The 23,210-nt window shown below is 35.2% G+C and overlaps 1 protein-coding gene and 1 long non-coding RNA gene across 4 annotated transcripts in view; one reads left to right on the top strand and one right to left on the bottom strand.

The window, feature by feature from the left end:
* Positions 1-23,210, bottom strand: part of LOC121373941 (acetyl-coenzyme A synthetase, cytoplasmic-like) — a 57,107-nt gene that overhangs the window by 27,364 nt on the left and 6,533 nt on the right. The window contains exons 2-4 of one of the 3 annotated variants that reach the window (XM_041500780.1): positions 7,391-7,482; positions 6,176-6,279; positions 305-377 (exon numbers count right to left, since the gene is read on the bottom strand). In XM_041500780.1, the coding sequence (XP_041356714.1) occupies positions 305-377; positions 6,176-6,279; positions 7,391-7,482 (269 nt within the window). Of the gene's footprint in view, positions 1-304; positions 378-6,175; positions 6,280-7,390; positions 7,483-15,826; positions 16,163-23,210 lie in introns of those variants that run through there. The other 2 variants (XM_041500784.1, XM_041500779.1) reach the window with 2 other exon arrangements.
* Positions 5,115-5,652, top strand: LOC121373942. Its single transcript, XR_005958160.1, has 2 exons — positions 5,115-5,270; positions 5,616-5,652. It is a non-coding gene; the product is annotated as an uncharacterized LOC121373942 (long non-coding RNA).

The raw sequence follows: 23,210 nt of genomic DNA, 5'->3' as shown, positions 1-23,210 counted from the left end.
TAAATTCTGAGATATTTAAAATATACATTTTAAAATATGTTCTTCTAGATTTTAAGGCATTTGAACACTATAACTAGGCTTGAAACATTTTGTGTGGTTTGGGCAACAATATTGAAATTAGAAAGAAAATACTAACAAATGTTTGCCATACATGTATATGTACATGTATGAAAATTACTTGTTTTTAAAATCTTATGTTTCAAGTTTGCTGTTAACAACCTTAGTAACCACACAATTATATTTCATGCCTTGACAGGTAACCTTAGAAACGAAGCATGACAGTATTAGTACAGATGAGGCCAACCTCCTATAAATATAATCTTTGCTCGACCATCACACACACGTTCAGCAATTGAGAGAGAAGAGTAGCCACCAAACTAGAAAACAGCAAATGACGAAAATAAAGTGTTAACATGTTAAAATATGAAAGCGTCAAGTATTCACTGATGTAGCAGCTCATCAATTTTGAACAACAAAATCTGTAATCAATGATGTTGTGTTATTTTCTGCAAGTTCTGAACAGTCCTAGGTTTGACAATCACAATCAGGTGAACACTTGGATTTTTTACAAAGAACTGTACAATAAAGGGCAATAACTTTAACACATAACAATATTAATACCTAAATGACAATCACATCTATATACAATCCTTAGGCGTAGTAAAAAAAATGGTTTGGTTCCGGTTACCCGACCGTCCCTAGAGTTTTGGTGCCAACACTAAACTTTTTTTTAACCTCCCATTAATATCAATCCTAATTTTCGTCGACTCTAAAAACAACAACTGCAGAGAGATGCCACGAGATCTGTCAGTCCAAGATCTCATTACCAGAAGACCCGGAACACTTCGCGCAATTTTACTTCTGAAGAGTTCCAAATGAAAAGCTTCCGAGAGCCATTCGGAACTCCTCGTACATTTCCACGAAATATAAGCGTAGCGGAATGTGACGAGGTGTTCCGATTGGATTCACAAGTTCCGAGTAGTTCCGAATGAGTACAAGAATACGCCTGAGAGCATGTGGTGTCAATGGCGTCTTCCATTTACAGAGTAGAATGTCAAAAATGTGCTCATTCACATCAAATAATATTATTTAAATCAATTTAAAATAAAACAACATTCAAGGAATTATTTTCTACTATTCACCCTCCCCGGTGTCAGATTTCATTTTCAAGCCAGCTGTAAAGCTGAACTAAAGGATGACGATATCGCGGTGGATGATTCAAACGTCACTGTTGGCCAGCTGGAAATAGTTGTTTTCTTTTGATATCTCTGCTATGAGGATAGTTAGTATGGAGATCTTTTTGTTAACTTATTTTGTTAATTTTTATTGACATCTTCGTTGTGTTCATGATGTACATTTTGTTACTGCAATACTGGCAATGAAATAGGCCGGGAAGATCAGTGTTGCTGCTGTAGTTGTGAGGGGGTGTAACCATGTTGTGGATCAGACCTTTGATATTAAAACTTTTTTCCAATGAACAAATTATAGTGTTATTTTAGTGTTATCGTAGTTTATAACCTTACTGTGTAGTATTAGACTTGAGTGGTGTTTACATTAATACTGATTGTGGTTGGACTAGGTTTCGACATGTTTTTTTTTTTTTTATAGAAAATGATTCTCATTAGAGTATGTATTGTCAGTTGTACTGTAACACAAAGAAAGAGCTTTTAATATATTAATCTGCTATACTATTCAGGAAATATTAGCGCAAAAATGGAGGGGGGGGGGGGGGGGGAGAAGAAGACATTTTCCCTACCTACCTACCCTATTTGTTTTTGGCATGTAACAGGAACCAAACAATTTTTTTTTACTTGGCCTTATTGACCATTCATTATTTAGTGATGCAGACTTTGGCATGAAAACAAACAGAGGGGAGTCATTGCTACTCTAACTAGATTATTAAAAAGAACGAGAAATAACAGAGAAGTTGCAAAATTGTCTTAAAATAACAACACCCCAACCCCGTTTAGAGTATATGCATTTTGAAGTAACAGCCAAAACCAGAAAAGAAACACATATCAGATGTTTTTAGATAGAGTAGAAAATTATAGTGGGAAATCTGGAAATATTGCATAGAACTATGGAAATCTTTCATCTCTATATTTATTATAATTATTTGGTTTGAATCCCATTAATTTGTGTGTCTGTTAAAATGATCATTAGGCCCATTAGGTCTGTTTACTGAACACTGCAGACATCAGGATTTTAAATTTTATGGAAACACCTTTTAATTTCCATGTCCAGTGATCATTGGAACCCATCGGAAACTATTTTTTGGTAATGATAGTAATTTTGGATTATGTTACAACCAATGGGTAATAAATTTTGGTTCCATGATTTTGCTGACACAATACCGAAAATGATAATTTCTGTGAAATCTGGAGGCCTGTCACATTAAATGTATCATTAAAAAAGGCTGTTAATTTATCACAATTCCATGTTTCCGTGAATGCCAGATTTGTATTCTGAAGCATAGGATTATGAGATAGAATCTCAAAATATCTATATTACACCATTTTATGATTTCATAAGAATCCTAAATCAAATACCCAAATTCAATGCCTGTATAAAGTTGTGCTAGATTAATTGATTAAATGGGTTAACAAGCAATGCTCAACACACTCAATCTGAACATCACTAAAAAACAATGCTCAACATACTCAATCAGAATATAAGTTCTACTTATAAAGTTAAAGTCCTGAGACTATAAACTTTTATTTTATAATTATGAAATTAATAATTAGTACTTAAACTTCAGCATTGCCAACTAGATACTGTATGCTGAAAACTAAAAGCGTTCTATTTTTGGTTATGTAAATACAGTCAGCTCTCGTTAAACTAATCATTATTATGGAAACTAACATATTAAGCTCATTTTTAAAAATGGAATCCAATTATATGACAGTATGTATATATATACAGGAGTGATAACTTGTGACAAAAGTGTTACAACAGCTAACAAGATAACAAGACAAAGTAAGAAGGTCGTTGTTTAACACGATCCGACTGTATAACTATAAGAGATTAATGTAAGTTTTGTTTTCAATAAGTTTGACAAGAATACATGAGAAATATACACGTGCATTATTGTTAGATAAAGATAAGTACAAAAATACATGCAGTCAAACTTTGTTAACTTGATGTTGAAGGGACAAAATAAGTAACCTTGAAATATCGATACTTCGAAATAGACATATCGGGCCAAATTTACAAAAGGTGTTTATCCCTTAACCGCGTGTAACTATTTAAAACAAGTGTGTATTTTAGTAACCAAATTACGAAGCACGTTTATGTTACGTGCGTACAATGAAGATCACCAAGTTATACACCTGCGTTTAAAATGCATGGAATACTTAAACACACGAAAGGGGTTGTTTAAGTCAAAGTAATCGACACTTTTCATCAACAAAACGAACTGAACCGTGCTGATGGATGCATTACGAGTGCTCGAAATTGCTCAGGAAGATGTTAAAGAGCATAGAAATTATGTCTAAAGACGAGCACATAAACGTACAAGACAGGGTCAAGAGAAAGCGGTGTGTGTGTGTGTGTTTGTGTGTGTGTGTGTGTGTGTGTGTATGTGTATGTGTGTTTATGTGTGTGTTTGTGTGTGTGTGTGTGTTTATGTGTATGTGTGTATATATATATGTGTGTGTGTGTGTGTGTATAAAAGAGTAATTGCAAGTTTTAATATTGCACAAAATGACATTTCAGTAAATGTCATTACCATTATTGACACACCCAAAATGTGACAGTACTGATGCAATGATATTTTATTTAATTTTACATAATAATAAAGCTGTTTTGAAGTCTGTAAATCTATTATTACCGACACACTATTTCAGCAAAATATCTCAAAATTAGTTTGCAAATGCATTTATTTATTTAAAAATAGCGTTTGGTAATGACAGACAATAAACATACTCATGACAATTAGGTTGTCCAACTGGCAAAACATTTCATTTCAGAAAAAACCCCTCATACTTAAACATTGTCTTTCAGTGTTGCCAACATGTTATCGTGCTAAATAGTGATTTTTTTTATTGAGAGATATCCATCTTTCTTAAATGATTACAATATTTAAGAGAGGTTGTAACGGTAATGACAATTATATCTGAGAAATGTTGGGGGTTTTGTGTGTTTTTTTGTCAAATATAAAGAAACAAAATAATTATTTCCAATAACAAATACATTGCTTATTAAATTTGCTTTACTTCAAATGTTGGTAAGAGGCATTGAAATTTACTAACCTTGAATTCTGACACATAGAAAGAGTTTAACTATGTTTTGGATGTTTAAAGAGTCTTATTAAGATAGTTAATATAAATAATGATACAACAACAACAAAACATGTTATCATTTTATACCAATCAAAATTTTCGGATGGCATTTGTGCCTCCAATTAAATAATGACCCGTACAGGTTACATGTAATAATATTGACTTGTGGATATTTGTATATAATTATTGTTTTATATTAATGCATTGGTTTTATTTGTTTTCATGTAATTAATTATTTTATTTCCATAAACAGGTAATGAATTACAACAGATTGTGTACTTTTAATTATTTTATTCTTAATGACAAGTTGATTACTATTTTCAGGTATCTTGGCTTGTTACAAATTGCACAAGCATGTATGACACTTGCACAACTTAGTAACAATAGCACTATCACCCATGCGCCGCGCCTGTCCTATTGTTTCCAGCTTGGGTACAGTGTAAGCTGATGTGGTTTTAGTGTTCTTATGATAGCTTAGTACAGTTCACTGTTTTCTTAAATACTGGTGTACGTCTGGTATTGTGGTCCACATTATAGTTTGCTCTTCTGGAGTTAATACTTCATTTTTGCTCAATTTATTGGAAGATATTTCTAGAGAAGATTTAAGGTTAGTTATAGTTAGGTTATTTATTGTTTGGCTACACTATAATAACATATACTTTAATGTAAATGTAATAGACTAAATCATGCTTTACAACAAGTAATTATTATATATTTCTGTATAACGTTATAAACTGTACAGTGTAATATTAATTCTTATTAATTCAGTAATTTGATTAATCTATATCTAAATATGTGATAAACATAATTTAGTATGAATGCAGTGTGTATGTTTGTGGTGATGAACACTTTAGAGATTGTTGTATTTTATTATATATTTTATGAAACATAACGTGTCTGCGTGGTTATTTATTATTGTAATTCTTTTATGCAGATACGTCAATCCTTTTAAGTGTGACCAGTTCCATTTGCCCTGGTGTCACATACTTGGTATGTAATATATTTGTATATGTATTTGTATAATATAATTCTTATTTCAGGACATGTATGTATTTCACATGATTGATAATATCTTGTGTATTTGTGATAATGGAGACATATGTTAAATCATTATTTGGACATGTGAGTGATAATGTATATTATGTATGTATGTATTATAACTATGTCTGTTGTAATCATAAGACATATTTTGTATTATGCATTAATTACTTTTATATGTCATGGCATGTTAAATACTATAATTTAAATGATGGAATATTATATATTGTGTCTCCTGAGATTTATATATGTATAATGAATGTATTGTTATATTGTATTTTAATTATATTGTTACAGGGTGATATAAGAATGGAAACTTGTCAGCCATTAAAGACAATAGCAAACTACATGTCGTCTTAGTTTCATAATATACGATAAACACAGGTGTTTAGCCACACTTGTACAAGTGTGATTTTAGCCGCGTTTAAGACTTACACGCATCTAAGATAAACGAGCGATGATCACCTTTTGTAAATTCGGGCCATTGTTTTTAAAAACTATGACATTGAACAATTTCTTACATTTAAGATATCTATTTAGATCTTGACTTTAAGGTTTACATAACAAAGTTTGTCTGTATTTAGATTAAGAAAGAATGAGTAAATAGAAGCTACAAGTGAAATCATCATATGCATCACATGTATACAAAAAAGACAATTTAGTTTTTGATGCAATCAACATGTCAGTTATCATTTTAACGCTTAGCACTAAAAATTACAAAAAATTAAATGCAGTCTGAAACAAAACATTAGACAAAACAGATTGTATTCTGTATAATCATCAGGTTAATGGTTTAACAATTTGATTTGTCTTAATATTTTCTAAAGCATTAAAACAAATATTAATCTAAATCTTACCACTATGGAATGAATAGCACCAATTCTAGCACAAGCCAAGAGACAAATGGAAAGCTCTAATATCATGGGCATGTAGATGGCTACACGATCACCCTTCTTTACACCTAAAAACATTCAGAATAAATGAACCATTAAAAACCCCCCACACATTTCTTTTTATCATATTCTGTGAATCTAGGTTTTAAGTTGTTTGCCAACTACAAATTGAAGTTCAAATGGCATTTTGTTTCGGTTAAAGCAAAAATACACATAATTGAAAAATATAAATTATATAGTAGTATGATTGTGTTTTTTTCTTTCTTTTAATTTAATTAATTATTGCGACAATATTGTTATAACTTAAATGCTGAAAAATCCTACTTATCAACACAATTGCTTACTGTAAACATAACAAATATATATCAGACCATGCTTTTTAAGGTGCGCGGGTGCGATCGCGCTTGTACAGCGCACATAATTTCAATCTGACGAGTGTGAAAAGCAGCGCACGTTACACTCAACAAACAGCGCACGTAAAATAGACAGGTATATTTATTTCCACTATTTACAAAAATCAAGTTTTCATAACTCATTTAGCTGATAGGAAGGTCCTTTTATTAAAACAATAAAAATTAAAAACATTGCAGTGGCTTCCATGCAGTCGTTAAACTGGTATTTCTCTTTGTTGAACAAATCGGGGAAATACGGGTTTAATAGACAATTTTGTAGATGTACCAGTCAAAATCCAATAGGAGCTACTGTTTATTATATTTATTTTAGAGTGATTTTTAACTCTCCTTAGCATATTGAGGTGTGCGATTTTCCACTCGCCTATAATTTTCAAAAATCAAGGACTGTATATCTCTTACATCAGTGATAGGTACAGTAGATTTGTTATGAATTATTGGGAAGTAGAATACAGGATGATCAAAATGTTTACCCTCAGTTTGATAGTTTTGCCTATTGTTGTAATGGGGCCTAATTCATTAATCTCTAGCAATTTTGTGATCTCATGCAGTGTAATGCAAAAAGACTTGCAAGGACAAGGCTATGTAAATTGGGGCCAAGGTTTTCATTAGTAGTTTGCAAATTGTAGCAGCTACTGCTGCTGCCGCCACAAACTTCAACTTTTCATACTTATATTTACACACATCAATGCATTCAGAAGATACCCAATTTTCTCATAATTTACACCCTGAGATACTCTTTTGAAAAAACAAAACAAGCAGTACTTACCTAATGATTTCAGGACATTGGCACATTTGCAGACCTCTTCAAGAAGCTTGCCGTAGGTAATCCGATCATGATCTTCAGGATTATTGCCTTCCCTGGAAAAACAATGGAGTTTTAAATAGGAAATAATAGATATTATAGTTGAAAGAAATTTTGAGACAAACATCAAAGCCACAAAAAGAAGTTTTTCATGATGATAGATGAGTAGACAGGAACTGGTTTTATACATGTATGCTTGTAAACATTTAATTACGGTTCAAACAGGCTCGTTAAGGTTGCATAGCCAGAGTTTGTACTCAAAACAAGAAGGCGTTCAAGGGTAATGACTCACCACTAAACCTCTACTGGCATACCAATTTTGTTTTGATAATATCCGGACATGTTTTATATTAGATCAAGCATTTTTGTTCAACGTGCAGGCTACCTTGGTTTTTCTTCTGTCAAAAAACTGTATGACAAAAGTCATGGGCAAGCATATTTTATTAGTGTATGCAATGTAACTTCAATATGCAAACATTTAAATAGCTCATTAAACCGGCGCCGGCGATATAAATAGGAGTGGGCGGAGCTTAAATCCAAAATGTTTGAAAGTTTGACAGTTTGAAGAAACAGCTTTATTGGGGGTACATTTTTAATATTTATGGATGAATTAGAACATATTATAACTCCAAATTTGATACACTTGTAGATAAATGTAAGAGAAATAAAGAATGCTTTTAATTTCTATACAAAACTATTGTAATTAGAGGTAAACTGGAACTTATAACTCCGAAGCGTAGAATTGAATAGTCGTATATGGACATGTGACGTAGCTTAGTTATGTCACATGACAACCATGAGTAACAAGGCGCAAGTGGAATGGGCCATGTGGAATAATAGTATTTTTGCCCCTCACTTGCAAGGTAGCAAACATGTTGTTTGCAAAATACATTTAATAATAATGCCTTTACAGGTGTCTACTCACCGTTTATTGCCACTTATGCCCCATATACGATATACCATCGGGGTTTGGGTATAATGACCTGACCAACGACAGAACAGTGTGGCATCATTTCTCTCAGTGTCCAGACATTTTCCTGGGTGGTACCTCTATCTAAAGATCGCATTTTGCTCTGTTAATATTGGGCATCAAGCCATGTACCTCGACGACATTTTCCTGAATTTTTTATAACGTTCTTTCCGTAAACCAGCATTACGAATATAGGGTGCGGCGCCAGTTCCTAACCAATTCTGTCTATCAGACGTGACACATGGCACACAAAAACAAGATGAACATTCATCGTCAGTAGGTGTGCTGTGTTGTCTGGCCGAGGTTCTGCTGTGTCCATCACTTTGTTCGAGAATTCTTTGCGACCCTTCCCGAGAGCCAGAACAGGTATTTTTAGCAATCCGGTCCGGTGCTGTCAACCAGTGCGCGTCCGACGCTTCTTCAATGTGAGCACTACCTTCGTCCTCACAAAATGACCATTCATTTTTTATAACATCATTGTCTAAATCAAAATCGCTAAAACGATAGAATGCCAATAGAGCTTCCGCTTGATCCTTGGTTATCATGGTTCATACACTTAACACATTTTCATTTTCCAGGGCTATTTTACAGCTAGAGCACTGGAAAATATTTTTTTAATGGCACCCCAATAAACTGTTTATTCAGTGGTTGTTATGTCTCAAACATAAGCTACACCTAATCTAGTTATATCACATGGATGCTAAAGTTGTAAAAATACATAAATAAAAAAATATTGTAGTGTACATATCTTTTTTGACTGTGTGTGTGCAGGTGTGCATGCATCTGTGTCTTAATACAGCAAAACACCCCATAACCATAATACATATCTAACCACATTGTGGAAATGTTTTTGAGGGTTTCAATCATTTTGGGTAAAAATTCATTTATTTTTGGTCATGATTCAGAATTATATAACTTTATATAGATGGGACTTTTGGACTGCACCAAAGCCAAGACGAAAGGCCTAAAATTGTGCCCAAAACTAGCAGGCCGAAATTGAGTATAAACAATGTTATATGTTATTTTTACATAATGACACCCCAGTACATTGTTTATTTATTAATTGTTTATTTGTAAGTGAATTACAAGTCTTTTAAAATATATATATACTTTGATGGATTATTATTCTATCAGGGTTTTAAATCTCATTAATTTGAGCACATCTGTTTTTTTGTTTTGTTTTTTTGTCTGTTCTGAGCACACTGAGCAGTTTGAGGTTATCAAACAAATTTTTACCTCAATACCACTAAAATATTATGCTTAATTTGACTGATATAAATTGAAATGGATTTTAGCAACATTTTTACCAGCTGTTAACATTACTGTACTAACAAGATCTAAGACTAAATTTTTTATTTAGTCAATTGGTTGCTTCGTTGATATGCCTTGACATGTGGATACCTTTTTGCTGTGTATTCAGTCATCTAAGACTTCAATGGAGATCAAAAGAATATGTGTCAACTACAAGTTGTCAACTTTTGCATGAGTCTCGCTGCACAGAAGAATAGCAGACATAAGCCTTATGAGTACGGTATTTGTTTTGTTGGAAGGCGCTGGTTACTGCCATCTACTAAATTATTTATCTTTGACAGTAGTTTCGAACTCACAAACGTCAGAAACAAGACTGCTTACAGTTACATAATTTATTCAATCAATCACAAGTTGTGTTCATTTATGTCCACGCCTTCTTACTGTGTATACATTTTAACAGTTGACCAATGACAGTCGACCTCTTATAATTACTGTTGCATGAAGGATATAGTTTGGAACCAGACGTCAAATGCGATTATTTATAAATATATTTTCCAAATAATTATTATTAAATGAAAAAATATATATATTAAAAATAGTAAAATTCCAGGACTTTCCAGGGGGGTTAATTCATTTTTCCAGGAGTTTTAAGCACTTTCCAGGATGAAAATAAAATTTAAGCACTTTCCAGGGTTTTCCAGGATGCGTGCGAACCCTGGGTTATTTTAAAACATAATTCCCTTTTTTCACTCATGATTTGTCAGCAAACGTTGGCGGACTTTTGATGGAAACTAAAACAATAGCCCCGATAATTTAATTACCAGGAATGTGCGACATTCCGCTGTAAAGGAGACAAAGCTACTAAAACTCTTATATTCTGACTCGAATAATGTGAGTTCAGTGTCGCAATAAAAACAATTATATGCATGTATATATACTACGTTGAATTTCACTGTGCATTATTAAATAAAATAATATTGTCGTTTTCTCATATGTATCTTGTCAGCAGATAAGAAAATTCGCCCTTTAGAAAAATGGACTAAACTAAATATTAACACCAACCTGTATTTGTGGCGCCTTTTTTAAAATAATCAACACGTTTCTTCAATGTGAACATATTCCGAATTAGAAGCTTACTTACTTATTCTGTTGTGGATCATATTTATTTCTAATCTAAATGATAAAAACACAACAACCTGGGAATGTGGTTCTTCATTCTAACATTGCGTGAGTACAGCTTTCTTTCTCTGAGGCCACGTGTATTTGTTTAACTTTAACTCATAGACTGTGACCTTGTCGCTAGACTTATATCACGTGATCATTATTTCTGGCTTGAAGCTCCGCCCATTGTATTGTCGGTAGGACCCACCGCAAGCGCGGGTTAAAGCAAAATAAATTTGTATAATTATTAGCGAGAAGTCTGGAAATACAAATATGGTTTTAAATTGATTAATACATATCAAAAAACAAAAACTTTTCACTTTTGTATTCAAGAATGTGAATACGTATTCGTCACTTCATATATGTGTAATGAATTATGAATTGCAAACAATTAATGACTCCAAGGTTAACCCGGCTTGGTAACTTGGTAGTTATATTGATGTCTATTTTTAGTAAACTATGACTTTGCTCTTTGAGGAAAATTCACTAGAGCGGTAACGTCGTATGTCATGTACATGTGTGAATGGAGGAATTAAAAAAAGAAGTGTTATAGTAAGTCTCAGGAAAAAGTACCAGGTTAGTAATTTGTGAAGTATTCAAATTGTCAGACATTGCCATGAAAAAATAGAGGGGTATGCTCAGTTACCATTCTGATCCATATAAATTCACATGTCAAATGCAGCAAAAAATCACTCTCCTGGAATAGTCTCAAGGGGACGGATAATTGGAAGCGAGTGTTAGCTCCCCTTAAACATCGAGATCCGAGTTTTTCTTCAAACCAAACATCATTATGCGACTGCTGTAGGTTTAAATCAGTTCCTCATCTAAATCAACACTAGATGAATATAAAACAAACCAAAACATCCTACTACCGGGCTCAATAAATTGTCTTATCTCCTAAGTTCAAGGGCCATAACTTTGCCAAAAATTAGGATATCTCCATAAAATTTTAACTTAATTTTTAACAGTATATAATAAAGTTATATACAAACTATATGTGGGACAGATGGACAGACAAACAGAGATGAAACCTATCGTCCCCTCCAGTTGGACCAGCAGGAGATGAAAAAGCAATTAGACACAGAAACAATAAACAACTCGATATATACTAGATGACAAGATAGTTCAAGAATTTTTTTTGTTGAAATATAGCATTTACATGAAGCAGTAACACTTAAACTATGACTTTATTTGACATAGTTAACAGAGCTCTCAAAATTATTGCCCTTCACTGTTTTAGGTAGTCTGCTGCATTTTTCACTTGCCCAGGGCTAGCAAGCAATCTGGTCTTTTGCTCACCCCTGCTTTAACCATTAAATGAAGTTCACACCAAGGCAACACAAGGCCTCTGAAATTTTTTAGAAAAGCATAAACCAGGGTTTACGCAAAAATAAAATAAAATAACACACTTCATTTTTGCATCATGACCATATCTTTCATGTGGACCACTGTGACAGTCAGGCAACTTTAAATTCATGCAAACTGCAAATCAGTTACATGGTGTACCTTTACATTCTAAAATTAAAAGAAACAAACTTCAGGATCATCAGAATGTTATTCACTATGCCATTTATATATTTTTGTGTAACCGTGAACAATCAGTTACCTAGGTGAAAATCATGTGAACCAAAGATTATAAAATACTGTCCCCCACATCACTCCCATGAGACTAGTCCAGGAACAGCAATAATTTGCTCCCTTTAGCATGTGTATCAATATGGTAATATCTTAAATGGCTCCCCATCATGATAATCTAAATTAAAGGATCATTAATCAATAATCACTTCCCTCAATATTTTCATGGCAAATGGGTAACTAAGACTTGCTTGAACAACGCTGGAATGAAAATATTAGTCTTGCAATTTTCACAGGCCTGCAATACATATACAGGGTTTCTGCCAGAGGGTAAAATGGGTATGGTGCCATACCCAAAAATGTCTGCAGATTTTTTTTTTTAAGTTAACCTTTTGACAAAATTAATTAAACTTATCATTACTGTATGATTTTCTTAACCCTAACCTAAACCCATTTTCTTTGTGGGGGAGACCCCCCATACCCCTGTTGACTGTGTTTGCATTCAATTCCATAGAGCAATACCCAAAAATTTCTTTCTAACACTGATATAATTATTTAGTTACATATATATACCTTAGTTACATATATATACCTATTTACAGAGTACCAACTCCATGTTTATGTCACACTATTAAAGCAGACATTCTGACATGGGTATGTTGTAAGGACATGTACAAATAAGAAACAGCTATAAACATACACATATGTGCATGTACAAGCCAAATCCTGTTTCAACATTCCCATGTAGTAATGTCCATATACATGTAACTTGTCTAGATCTCAAATCAGGACTTGCAATTTGTTCTTAGCTTAACCCTGAAATACACATCACTTGTTCAAACAGTTGTGTCCTGTCTGTACCAATTTTGGCAAAACAAACAAAAGTTAAAGTTTGTTTAATGACACCACTAGAGCACATTGGCTATTAGATGTCAAACATTTTTAAAGTAAGTTTGACATATAGTCTTAGAGAAGTAACAGACCTTTGTTTTTGACGGGCGCGAGCGCTATCACGCCTGTGAACCCCCGTCAACTCAATCTGACGGGCGCAAAATAACGCACCCCTAAATTGAACAAATCACGCTTGTGTTGTTTATTTTTTAACTCGGCCATTTTAAATGTTTATTGAATCCAATCCACAACGCCACAAATCTTTCCATTCTGTTCACAATGAACTTCCTAGAATACTTTTTACATATTGAAACACGATTGGTTCTTTATCTTTACACTGAGCCAATCAGCTAGGAGTTCACTTATTGTTAATATCTCGTCGATTTTGTTTGTTTAATTTCGTACAATGCATTAATGATCGTGAAATGTATTTATACTGTCGTCGTTTTGATCACGTACAAGAAAAATAATAGGTGCGTTGTCCAATATATATAATGTTTACTGTATAATGTTTAGGCCAAACAAAAAAAATCGTTTGTTTCCGGTCACCCGACCGACCCTAAATATTGCCACCGACCATGAACTTTTTTTTTCTGCTGGGGGGGGGGGGGGGGGGGGAGAAGCGCACAGAGAAGTTGTGGTTGTGGATCGACAAAGCTGACGACAGAAGTACTCAAGTAGGATAACTCTACTCTGTCAGGGGAAAGCACTCTTGAGAATAAAAATGACGGCAAGTTGTGTACGGTTTGCGTTAGCCGTCAGGGTTGAAAAATGCACCCACGTGAAGGATGGGGTGAGAATTATCCGGGCTTTTGCTTCAACGTGTCGAGTCAGTGACGTTTTCCATAGTGCACCCAGAGATACAAGAGGGGTTTTCCGTCAAAGCTATAGGCGATGGCTATGATTTAGACTGGGCTCTCACTGTAGGCGATCTCGCCTCGACCTTCAATTTGAATGCAGTCCGATTCGTGTGCACAGACGATGCACATGAAGATACAGCACGAGCGTCAACATCGATCGAAATACCACCTGATGCTTTAAAGTTGCTTATGATGGCATCCCATGACCGCAATTTGCCTCCAAAGAAGACAAGCAGGTAGGCGCAGTGATACTAAAAAAAACTTGTTGAACACCGACTTGATACAATAAATTAAGTAGTATTTACGGCATAGGAACGCGTGCTCGCACCCACACCCACATTCACAGAGCAAACTGCCTATATGAAAGTACAAAAGAATGATGTCATGTGATTTCGGTACGGTTATAGAATCTGTCCGCCACTTGTCAGTGTTCCTTATCAATGCTACGCTTCACTTACGTTTAAAAATAGTCTTCAGCAATACCAGTGTTTCACGCCTTCACGGTCGTTAGGTCTAATTCAGTACTTAATTATAATTATGTATTAAACAGACTTTATTTTATTTTATTTTTTTTAAACTTTTTATTCAGTATTGAGTGTATGGGCGTTTGTTTTATTTAATAGCTTTTCTTTCTTTCTTTCTTTTTTTTCTTCTTCTTTTTGCCGATTTAAAAAACAATTTTTATTTAGTATTGAGTATATGGGATGGGTGGGGTGGGGGGGGTGTGGATCTCCCCCCCCCATTGCAAGTTTTATTTAATAGTTTATTTTTTAGTGTCGTTCAAATCAAGGAATCCCCCCCCCTCCTTTTTTTTCACGAAATAGTGGCTGACAGATTCTATAATGGCTCCAAAATGTACTGAATATAGTAATTTTGAAAAAAATCTAAACACCTACGATAACAACGGTTAACATAAACAACGATGTAAATGCTATAGATAGAACAGCATCAAGCGGTTGACCAAAAATTTAGTGATCTAAATAAGGAATATGGGATTGCTGTAACAGCAACTACCCGTCTATTGTTGTAACATGTCATAGCGAGAAGATACCCTAAATCGGTAACATCACTTACACTCCACAAACAACTTACTCTTACGCTTGTTAAACAAGGTGAATAATTGATCCGCTTTTTTGCATTGTTTAAGTAGAATTTTTATTAATAAGAACCAATATGGCACTAAATCAAAATAGATGACTTTTTATTATTATTATTATTATTACGATCATTGTATTTAATTTACATTAATAATAGTAAAATATGTCTTAATTAGCAGTAAATAAAATAAGCAGTGGTGCACCGGTTAAATTTTGACTGGTACATCTACAAAATTGTCTGTTAAACCAATTTTTCCCCGATTTGCTCAACAAAGAAAAATATGCCATGTTTTTAATTTTTGTTTTAATAAAAGTATCTTCCTATCAGCTACATGAGCTAGAAAAATTGTTGATTTTATAAATAGTGGAAATAAATACACAAATTTATTTTACATGTGCCATTTGTCGAGTGTAACGTGCGCTGTTTTTCACACTTGTCAGATTGAAATTACGTGCGCTGTATGATTGCTATCGCAACCGCTCACCTTAAACAACAAGACCTGCTTTTACACATACACATCATTTCAAGAGACAAGTAAGGCCTGATTCTTAAAAAAGGTCAATTTTTCACCCCGTGTTTAATGTTTACACTCACATTGATAAACAGAAGCTTGTTTGTGTTATCTGCACTTTCTTTCAGTTCATTTTGATGTATACTTTTTAACACTATTTTTCAGCAGTGGTATGAAGTCTGGGTTGTCCAGGAAGGATGAACTGTATAACAATCTCCTCATTCATATGAAGCAGAAGGGAGCTGATTTTTCCAAATCATCAGCTAACACAGAGGGTGCCTACTTTGTGCAGGTGCGGTCTCTGTCTGTCTGTCTGTCTGTCTGCCTGTCTGCCTTGCTGTAGAGAGAAATTGTGCTGGATGCCCAGTCACTTTTCACAAAATTTGAAAAACAAATACAATTAATTTTGTGCAATTTAATGAGTTTTTAACAAATCCATGACTGTCAGATGATTTGATCAATATTTTTATTCCCTGATATTTAAATCTGATGAAAATGTCCTCTCTCTCTCCCTCCCCATTCTACATCCCTCCTCCTTACCCCCAATAATTATTATCAAATATACTTTTTATATCATTTTTGTCTCCTTTTCGAATTGAGCATACTGGTTGTTTTCTCAACAGGTCCTGACAAATGCATTATGGTACATCACAAGTCACCATACCACCATCAATGATGCAGCAGCCAGGCACGCCAGTGTTTTGCGCATTCCTTCAGCTTTTGAAGATTTCAGTGGATACAATGACTGGAAACGCAAGAAAAAAAAAAGTTTACAGCTTGAACATTCAGCTCTTGTTGGTCATGCTGAGGCTGTCTTCAGCTTGCTGAATAAACCATACATGAAGGTGACTCCAGCTCTGCGCTCCATGGGTCAAGACATTGATCAGCTGGCCCAGTGCCTCTCTGCTTATGCTAAGTATCTAAAAGCACAGCTGGAAACTTCCAAAAGAAACGTGTCCCTTGAGCATCCTGTTCGCACTGTGGATGAGTATGCAACAGTACAAACAAGAAGTGCAACTACTCATATGAACAAGAAATATGTGCTTCTTGATCAAGCTGTCCAATCATCGGGACTGAATAACCCTTTTGTGTTTGATGAGTCAGAGCATCTGCTGGAGCCCTTTGCTTCTGGCCAGCAGAGGTTGAGATTTTGGGAAGAAATCCAACTCTCTGTGCCAAGTGACATTTTGAAATTCAATCCAGGTGGTGCACTCATCACAACAGTTTGTGTCGTACAGGTCTGCGAAAACCGCACTGAGAATGAGATACTCACCCAGGGAGCTCGGATGATGGAAAAAATGAGGCCTCAACTTCGTGAGTGTCACACCAGAGCAATGAAGAAATCCTTCAAATCCAAAGTAAAGCTTGTAGCAAACATCCAGCCAAGTACTGTTGGAATTCATTTACTCTCAGTTGGCCTTGGACAGATCTGCTCCAACAAATCCAGAAATTGTGCAACAACTAAAGCTGTTGTGGACTGGAGAACCAGGTTTGCTTGCTGACTTGCGTCATTTTAATGCAGGTCGCCCGACTGGATATTTTGATGTTTTTCAGCAAGCTGTTAGAACAGGTGGAAGAAAGAACAGCTGCTGATGACAGGCGACATGGGCATGCACACATGTCTGAATGGCTGTCACTGCAAGACTTGATCGACAAAACTGTTGCATCATGCCCTTCAGGTACACCAGTTCCATCGAAAGCCCTTGTTCGACTTCAGTTCACGCCCACAAATCCTTTCACCCATGCAGCACTGAGCTTCACCTCCAAAATCCCTGTGCAACGAAAGATACAGAAACGCCAGCTGAGAGCAGAGCACCCAGATGACCATTACTGCAATGCGCTGTTCAAGTATCTCAAACAGAAGACCGTGGAGTTGAAGGAGAATTTCTAGTGTGCTGTGATGACAAGGCCAAAATCAAAGTTGGAGAACCTGGGAACCCTGTGTCCACTGGTGTGAAAGGGAGGGAGAGTTTGGCACCTGTGACGTCAGAACTGAGCGCTCTTGATAATGATATGTGTAAAGCCTCCTTGACGCCAAGTGTCATTCTTCGTGTCAGGCAGGAAGTACCATCAGCAGAGAAGTCATTTGTTTGTGGCAAGTCACAACAATGATCAATGATACTGTGCTTCAAGCATCATCGCCCTTTCGGCATGCAGCTATGCTTGTCAAGATATTTGAAAAGGACACTCTCCAAGTTCCAACAATTCTGCTCAAGTACACTGATGGTGGTACAGATCAAAGAAACACACTGGAGGCAGTTCAATGTGCTGCTATCCGTGTGTTCAAAGAACTCAATTTTGACATGTTAATTGCTGCCAGATGTGCTCCAGGTCAAAGCTATGTGAATCCTGCTGAGAGGGTTATGTCAGTCCTCAACATTGGACTCCAGAACTGTGCAACAGAGAGAGAAGCAATGGATGAGTCAGCAGAATCATATCTGAAGAGATGCTCCAGCGTTGCAGATGTTCGGTCAGTGATCGAAAAGCACCCAGAAATCAAAGAGAAATGGCAACAGTCTATTGAATCTGTCCAGTCAGTGATCAAGAACAGATTCCTACGTTTGAAGCTCACACATGAGCCTATAACTGTTGTGGACCCAGTGACAGATGATGAAATCAACACTGAAGAGGCATCTTCGAGCCTTGTTTCCTTCCCTGGATCTGAACAAACTCCAGAAACAGCACACCATGAAAAACCAAGCATACATGGATTGGAAAAAAGAACATTGCTGGGAAACAAATTACACATTTCAGATTCGAAAGTGTAAAGATAAGACATGCTGTTTTCCACCACTGGTGAATGATGCCGACCTTGCATGGCTGCCTGAACCCATCCTTGACTCCAGCCAAGAACACTACCAGCCCTATGAGATGGTGAAAGGTTCTATTCCAACAGAAAAAGACCGGCCTTCTCTGAAAAAGTGTAGCTCAAAAGTAAAACAAACAGGAGCAGTCAGTGCTTCCTCACACTCTTCTTCGGATGTGACAATTGGAGAGACTCCTGCACCTTCCACTTCGTGCAGTACTGAACACAGACAGGTGTCTCAGTCTGCTCAGAATGCAAGGGCTACAGCTCTCTGCGTGGAGTGCAGCAAGCCACGTGTGGTTTACCGCAACATAAAACTGAGTCATCGCCAAGAGATTCTTCTTGCAACCACCTTGAGTGAATCAGACTTCACCTGTGGAGCTCATTTGTTTCCCCCATCCACCGACCTCCTGATAAAAAGTATCCAGGTGAAGACCTCTCTCACCTGTTCCAGTCCCATCGAACTGGCATACTATAGTGCAGAGCTTGGTAGAAAGGATCTGTGTGCCCACTGTGGTGTAGAGGGTGCACACCTTGATGCCGAGTTGAAGACCAAGTTCAAGACTGTGCTGCCCATCTGTGATGGATGCAAACAACAGGGGAAACAGCCAATTGTTCAGCGCCCATTTGGGAAAAAGAAATAGGTAGTTTTGAAGCTGTAGAATAGCGTTCAACCAGATAAGCATTGATACTATCTCAAAACTAGTACTGAAAAAAAAAACAAAAACTTCAGAAGAATGTGTTGGGACTGAATATGAGCATTTCTGAGTGGACAGATGTTAGTTTATAAATATTCCAGTTTTACTTGAAAGGATTTCTTCTCACTATCTGGTACTAAAACTTGGAAAGTGGAAAAAAAATTGTGAAATACTGACATGGACAAATCTGTTACGTTTCTATGCAATCATGCACTGACCAAGTTGGACAAAAACTCATGAAGAATGTGTTGGACTGAATATGGGCATTCCTGAGTGCACAGATGCACCAGTGTTGCTTAAAATTATTTCTTCTTAGCATCTGGTACTAAAACTGATGGAAAGTGGAAAAGAAATAGTGAAATACAGACACGGATAAATCTGTTAAGTTTCATTGCAATCATCTATTGACCAAGTTGGACAAATCTGTAATGTTTTTGTGCATTCACAGCGCCCTCAATAGTTTAAGAAGTAGCAGGCTACAACAGTGATGATAGCAGGGGTCAAAGCGGGTGGTCTGGGGGCCCTCCCCCAGAAACATTTGAAAAATCGAATTTCGATGTGAACTAATCGTATTTCAAGACAAATAAACAACTATTTTGGCACCTTGTTTGGATCCCTTTTGTAGGAGACTTTATTAAAGAAGAGAAAGCACTTTTTTTTTTACCATCAACGAAAAGTAGGCGGCGGCAAAAGCTGTTTCAGGCGGCGATTTGCCGCCGGAGACCGGGTACTTTTGAGGGCTCTGCATTCATCTATTGATCAAGTTGGACAAATCTGTGAAATTTTTGTGCAAACATCTATTGACCAACTTGGACAAATTTGTGCAGTCATCCTCTGACAAAACTGGACAAAGCTGTGAAGTTTCTGTGCAGTCATCTACTGACTTTTATTGGTGAAAGGAATAGTTTGAACTTTTTTAGTTTTCCTGTCTTTTGAAAATGGCATCTGAAACTTAAAACTGACATTGACAGTGAGATTGTTTTTATTTCTCTCTGGCTGCAAAGAGTAAACTAAGATTTTTCAGACAGCTTGCCTTCATGTCTTTCGTCTTGAGACTGAGTTTTTCTCTGGCAAACACATTTAAGGTAGGGTAACCTTTCTTTGAACTAAAAAAAAAAATTAAAACAAAAACAAAAAAATCCTACCTACCTACCCTACTTTTTTTGGCCATGTTACCTGAAACAAACTTCTTTCTTTTTTTGGCCTTATACATGTTGATATCACAGTAAACGCGTACACAAACAAAAAAGTAATTTAGTAAAGCAGGTTTTGTTTTCGTTAATAACATAGCGATGTACTCGTAGACATTTCTACTTTCTGTTTCACGATACTGCCACGTGATTTAAAGCAAAGGACATTGCCCTTGGTAGTCAGATTTCTAGTACATGTGATCGGTTGACGGGACCCTGAAACAAAAATACACCGATTTAATTTCAAGTCAGTAATTCGAATTTGCCGAGTGTAAAGCATGTATATTTTAAAATTAAATTTACATAAGGGTGGTTATGTTGGGGTTTTTTTTGGTTTTTTATGGGTTGTTATGATTCGAGTTAGTAGTATAATAAATGACGTGTTAACTACAGTACACAGATAATTAAAGTTAATCCTGTTTGTAAAAATAAGATATATTTGGGTAGAAAACAATAGATGTTGTTGACATTATCTCTGTTATGTCATTATTATTATTATCATCATTTTTTAATAGAGAATTTGAAGGTACATGACATGTATATTTTGATATAATGATAAATGTGATAACCCTGTACCATGTGGTTGTTACACTTTTAATTTCGTTTTAGTTTAAATGATTTACAAATAGGCCTACTGACATTATATTTTTTTGAGTGTTTTATTAGATATTTTACAATTAGAAATTCTTAATAACAATACCTTAGTTGTTACAATGCCAATTCACATTCAGTTCACAGGTTTGTGTCCATGGAGAAACCATATCATTCTGCGATGAAGATTAAAATTATTGTACTTGTTTTAAATAAAACAGAATAAACACAAACAAATCAGTTTCAATTCTTTATTCATAAATAGTGAACAGATTATCATGATTCAGAATTTTAATGCAACATAATATGCATAATTATAATACATAAGAAATCGATAAATGTGTTCATGGTGTTTCTTTTTCTTGTGAAAGACTGCAATGGCCCATTCCTTCATCTTTGAGAACAACTATCATATTAGTTAAATTAGGATATTTATTTTGAAAACACAAATCATTACCTCTTAAGATATTTAATTTACAAATCATTACTCCTCAAACTTAATCATGTTCATGGGTGCAATTCCTCTCGGTCTCTTACCTCTAATTCTGATTATTTTGAGGAGTGCGATTTTCCTCTCCTCTGCATTTTGAGGAGTGTCGTTTTTACTCCCCTCGTAAGCATTTTGAGGAGTGCGATTTTTAGCACTCCTGGGTTTTTCAAAAATGAAGGTCTGAAGTAACCCTAATTTTTCCATTAGTAGCAAGAAATCTTTTATATGCACCATCCCAGACATGATAGTACATACCACGACCTTTGATATATATACCAGTCATGGTGCACTGGTTGGAACAAGAAATAGTCCGAGTCCACACCGATGCCACGGGGATCAATCCTAGACTGACATGCATCAGGTGAGTGCTTTACCACTGTGTACAATGTGTGTGTCCTCCCCCAGAAAAAAAAAGGGTTATGTTAAGGGTTAGGGTTAATAAAATCATACAGTAATAACAGTAATGAATTTTGTCAAAAGGTCAACTTAAAAAAATTAAATCTGCCAAAAAAATTGGGTATGATGCCATACCCATTTTACCCCCTAGCAGAAAACCTGAATATGTCGTTAAACAAAACAAACTTTAGTTTAAGTAAATGGAAATATTTTTGCGTGGTAATATTTCATGATTGGCACTTCAAACTTAAGAGTGTTCACAGGAAATAAATTTGTGATGACATCATTTATCATAGATCAGTTGGGATACTTCAACTATGGATGTATACTGGTATATATATTTACTATGACCCCTGTTATATCACCCAAATTTTAAATTAATTTAAATCATTAATTCTTCATTTCCACAAATTGTTGCTTGTTTACGTGACAACTTATTTTGCATTTATGAAGATGTCTAAAATTATGGGGATTTTTTTTTTTAGATTATCTTTATTATGACATCCCACGTTTGGAATAAAATCCTTTGTAATGATAGATTTTGTTGGAGTTTGTATATTTTTTTATCAACAACATTGGTACTGTTCTAGATCACTAACGTAACGCTGAGAACACATATGTCACAGCCGTTCATAACTGGTCGTGGTAGGTCAAATGACGTGTAACAAAATCTTGAGGGAGGGAAACTGATTGCGTAATTATTTAATTAAAAATGCCAAGTGAATGCCAATGCCCCAATCAACACTATCAACTGAACTAATTTTAATCCTACGTTTATCGAGTTATTAAAAATTTTAAATAATAATATAATGGATCTAATTCAGTCGGTAGTGCACACCTGATATGCTTGGGTCATAGTTTCACGTACCTCCTCAGAACCAGTGGGGTTTTCCAATCCCAACTTTCCTAACCATGTTCGTTGCACATAATAATGAAATTCAAGACAAGTTTATTCCTACACGTTTCCAAACCATCTAACACTGAAAAGGCATGTATAATTGTGTGCATCAAATTATCTGAATATTGTAATTAAAAAACCAAACTGTCTGCATCAGTTCATGTCATAATTATATTTATTAACACTAATATTTTATTTGTTTAATAACTCCATTCCTAAAAGGGAATAGAAGACAGACTACACTAATGAACCAAACTTGTACATAAAATTAGAAGAACACATTATTGGTTTATTAGTTAATTTTTGCAATATATGTACCAATTACTTCATAAATTAATAATGCTTAGTTTTCACTCGCCTTAGCATTTTGATGAGTGCAATTTTTCACTTGCCTAACC

This window comes from Gigantopelta aegis, chromosome 6 (genome assembly GCF_016097555.1).
Source record: "Gigantopelta aegis isolate Gae_Host chromosome 6, Gae_host_genome, whole genome shotgun sequence".
Taxonomy (NCBI): domain Eukaryota; kingdom Metazoa; phylum Mollusca; class Gastropoda; order Neomphalida; family Peltospiridae; genus Gigantopelta; species Gigantopelta aegis.
Note: the sequence above shows the minus strand (reverse complement) of the source record. Positions and strands in the feature narration are given on the sequence as shown.